At 41.2% G+C, this 4,107-nt stretch overlaps 1 protein-coding gene across 1 annotated transcript; it reads right to left on the reverse strand.

Moving 5' to 3' along the window:
* Positions 1–266: 266 nt before the first annotated feature.
* On the reverse strand, positions 267–1,193 carry LOC102002168 (putative olfactory receptor 52P1). Its single transcript, XM_005370182.1, has one exon. The coding sequence runs from the start codon at positions 1,191–1,193 to the stop codon at positions 267–269; it is 927 nt and encodes a 308-aa protein (XP_005370239.1).
* Between the last annotated feature and the right edge of the window lie 2,914 nt (positions 1,194–4,107).

The following is a 4,107-nucleotide window of genomic DNA, read 5'->3' on the forward strand; positions in this document are numbered from 1 at the left end:
CTCCAGCTCCTGAGCAGTTTCCATAAAATGGAATCCAATGAGAGACACACCAGAATCCTTTTAGCAAGAAAACAGTCATTAGAAATAAACAGAATTTGAGAATGGACACATAGGGAAAAAAAAGGGAAACCAGTGCTTTGTGGTCTATTTTGAACAACTTATCTAGTGATATTACTGGGACTTGGATGGTTGTCAAAGATCTGGTCATATATCTTCAACATTCATTTAGTTGATGGATTGTTACTGGGATTCACATCCTGTAAAGCTCATCGGCACAAGCATTTGGCCACCTTGTCTTGTATCTCCTTCATTTTTATACCATAGATAATTGGGTTGAACATTGAAGGTACAAGAAGGTAGAGATTGGCGAGAATAACGTGAGCGTGAGGTGGAATGTTGCGGCCAATGCGGTGGGTGACAGAGGAAAACAATGCAGGCACATAAGTGATGAGGATGACAAAGAGGTGGGCTGAGCAGGTGTTGAGGGCTTTGAAAGTAGCATCTCGAGAGTTGAGGCGCACCACAGCCTGCAGGATAAGGGCGTATGAGAAGCCAATTAGAAGCAGATCAAGTCCCACTACAAGCAAGACCACAAAGAGCCCATAAATTCGATTGGGTCTGGTGTTACTACAGGCCATTTTTACCACAGCCATGTGGTCACAGTACGTATGAGGAATGATCATGCGACAGAAAGTCAGCCTTTGAAGTAGAAGAGGCATGGGCAGGATAAGGATCACACTCTTGGCGAGAGCCACCAGTCCTAGGCGTCCAACTAGAGAATGGCTCAGTATTGTGTTGTAGCGCAGTGGCTCACACACAGCCACAAAGCGGTCAAAGGACATTGCCACAAGTAGGGCGGATCGCATCACTGAAGCTCCATGGATAAAAAACATCTGTGTGAAACAACCATGCACAGCTATGTCTCGATCACCAAACCAAAAAAGGCATAGAACCTTGGGCACAAAAGCTAAAGTAGAGGCTAGGTCAGTTACCATCAGCAGGGCTAGGAGCAGGTACATTGGTGTGTGAAGTGTGGGCTCTGTGACAACCAGGAAGAGGATAACACCATTGCCAATGAGAACAGCCAAGAGCATGGAGGCGAACAGAACAGAGAGCCACAAATGTTGTGACTCTAAACCAGGCACACCCATCAGAGTGAAAGTCATGGAGCTGGAGTGGTTGAAGATTAACATGGCAGACACCGGTAGTAGTTGTTAAAGGAAGTTGAAATACCTGCCAATGAGACATGCTGTTGGTTGCTTTTACTGTTTTGGTTCTGATGGTTTTTTGACTTGCGACCCAGAGGAAAAATATCACAATGCCTTCTTTACAGTCCTAAAATCCATAGCCACTTTCAGTCCCATTACCAAGACCTCTTAGTGTTCGCATAATCAATTTTTATGGAGTTGGGGTTTGATATAAAGGACATATGAAAGGTCTTCATTTTCTCCTTTGGCATTTCAGCAGTCTTATGCTTTAAACAACCTCAAGACAGCGAGATGACTTAGCAGGTAAAGTGCTCACTATGCAAACCTGATGACCTCCTTTAGATTCTTGGAACACATATAATGGTGGAAAGGGAGAAATGACTACACAGAGTTGTTCTCTGATCTCTATACACACACACACACACACACTTGGAACACATATAATGGTGGAAAGGGAGAAATGACTACACAGAGTTGTTCTCTGATCTCTATACACACACACACACACACACACTCTCATACACACACTCACACACACTCATACACATTCACACACACACTCATACACACTTTCACACATACACACAATAATGATAAATAAAACTTAAAAAATTCTGAAGTTTTGAATAATAATAAGAGAAACATTTTTATCTTGTAATGAAGGCTGAGACAACCTGATAGAATCTCATATTTTCATTTGTATGATTTGTGGATACGGAATGAAAGGGGGAGGCGTGGGTACCCTTCTTCACTCCTTGTTCCAGGAAGGCAGAACTGCTATGGAACTGTTATTTGAGATCATTTAATTTTACATGCAATCCTTCTTTTAGAGATGTCTCTGGCAGTCACATCCTTTCTCTCTCTGGGCCTCTCTCTGCTTGGCAGACAAACTATGGAAGACAAGGGTCTATACAGGGTTACTATGAAGTAACTGCCTCCCCTCATCTCTTTAACTGTGCACATATACATCTTCTGGATAATTCCTTGAAGTATCACTTGCTCTTCCATTATATCTGTCCTTCATATATAGAATGTAGACTCGTTTATATTTAATTATGAATATGTACTTCAAATCAGCCTACTGGGTCCCCTACAAATACTCACTCATTCCTCAGTTTCATCATAAATCAGAAGGTATTTTCTTTCCAGGGTTCTAGGTAGTAATCAAATCAGGACAACATTCCACTACCACCAACTTTGGGGACAATGGAACATGCATGATGTGAAAGACAAGGGGGATGATTTGGGAAGACAAAGGGACCAGAAATGGGAGGATAAGAGAGGGTGGTTGGAAGTGACTAAAAATAAAACATGATGCATGAAAATGTAAAGATGAAACCCATTGCTTTGCACAATAACTGAAAAATAAAGAAAATGTCTATGTAAGACATTATATTTAAGTACGTTTCTTATACTTTGTTGGTCTTTCCTTATAAGAAAGTAGCAATCTCTATATTACTTATAGTTTCTATCTTCAGCTTTGTCCATTTCATTTATTTTCAAAAGCATAGACATTTAATATAAGTCTATAATCTATGCCTGTGTGTCTATAGGTTGAAAAATTTAGTATTATGGTGGAAAGTGATATTCAGAAACTTTCTGAGCTGATACAGCCAATCATACCATATTTTGTGTAGTAAAAGCACTTGCAGGCTATCCAAGCTTATTGTGCTGAAAGATGCTCAAAATGATTAAGAATGCAATGAGCTTGTGGGAGATTGGCAGAAACTGAGCAAATGAGGTGAGGTGAGCCCAGCTGCAGCACTAGGCATCCAGCATAGTGACCATTCATGCTGAGTGCAGCTGAACATAACTTCTAAGAAGCATAATCGTGATGACTGATGGTTCTTACAAGAAGTACCACCTCTTTGTTTGCATAAAGAATGGGTCTGTGCTTCCCTTGGACTTCTAACAAGAAGTTGATCTTTACTGGAGAGTATGTAAGAAGAGAGGGATAAGAGGACAAAAACCAGGAAAATCCTTGGAAGAACAAATAGATACTGTCACCAATATTTCCAACATGTTAGAGAGAACACAACATGGGATGCATTTAGAAGAGGCCATGTCTACATGATAAGCAGACATTGAAAACATTTTATTCTGATGTGGGCCAGAACATCCCAGATGAGGGTTACCGAGGATAATTTATAAATCCTGAACAACACAAGATGGAATAGAGGCACTGATCTGGCTGTGCTGTTTGAGCTTCTTTGTTATACTAGAAGCCAACTGCTGAAACACAGGGCAGTTGTGTAACTCTGACAAGACTCTGTAACTGTCATGTGAGCAAACTGTACATCTGTCAGGATCTTTATACCTTCCTGTGTGAGGTAGAAATATATAAACAGCTTATTGTAAATATTCTCTGCATAGTCTTTTTCTTTTAAAGAATTTAGAGATACAATGTATTTTGATTCATATTGCAAAACCTGAATTTATCCATAATTCGTTTGCTTTTCTTTCTATTGTTCCTTCTATAAAATTATCAAAAATCTCATTGTTTTTCATATATTTATCTGACTCAAACTGACTTTTACAACTAAAGTGCTTTGGGAGCACCGCCCCTTGCCTCTTACATTGCAGGGAGCCGGACAAGATCGCCATTATAAGATGGCGCCACATCCTGTCTTGTTGGTTATAAACAACTCCATATTTGGCTTATGCCTTTGAGAGCGGTGTGTCCCCCGCTTCCCGCATGCGCTATGGATAAGGGTCCCTGGGCCTATCTCGATGCAGTCTGGTGTCAGCTGATGATGGCAGCCAATTACAGGGCGACCTGTGTGCCAATTCCCTATATAAGCAGCTGCCATTGTGCCCCCGGCCCTCCAGCTCTCTCTCGTGTCCCTCTAGCGCCTCTCGTCTCTCTCTCTCTCTCTCTCTCTCTCTCTCTCTCTCTCTC

Source organism: Microtus ochrogaster, unplaced genomic scaffold (genome assembly GCF_000317375.1).
Source record: "Microtus ochrogaster isolate Prairie Vole_2 unplaced genomic scaffold, MicOch1.0 UNK73, whole genome shotgun sequence".
NCBI classification, from domain to species: Eukaryota; Metazoa; Chordata; class Mammalia; order Rodentia; family Cricetidae; genus Microtus; species Microtus ochrogaster.

Coding starts and splice junctions, on each gene's coding strand:
- LOC102002168 (XM_005370182.1), bottom strand. CDS start 1,193: ATGTTAATCTTCAACCACTCCAGCTCCATGACTTTCACTCTGATGGGT.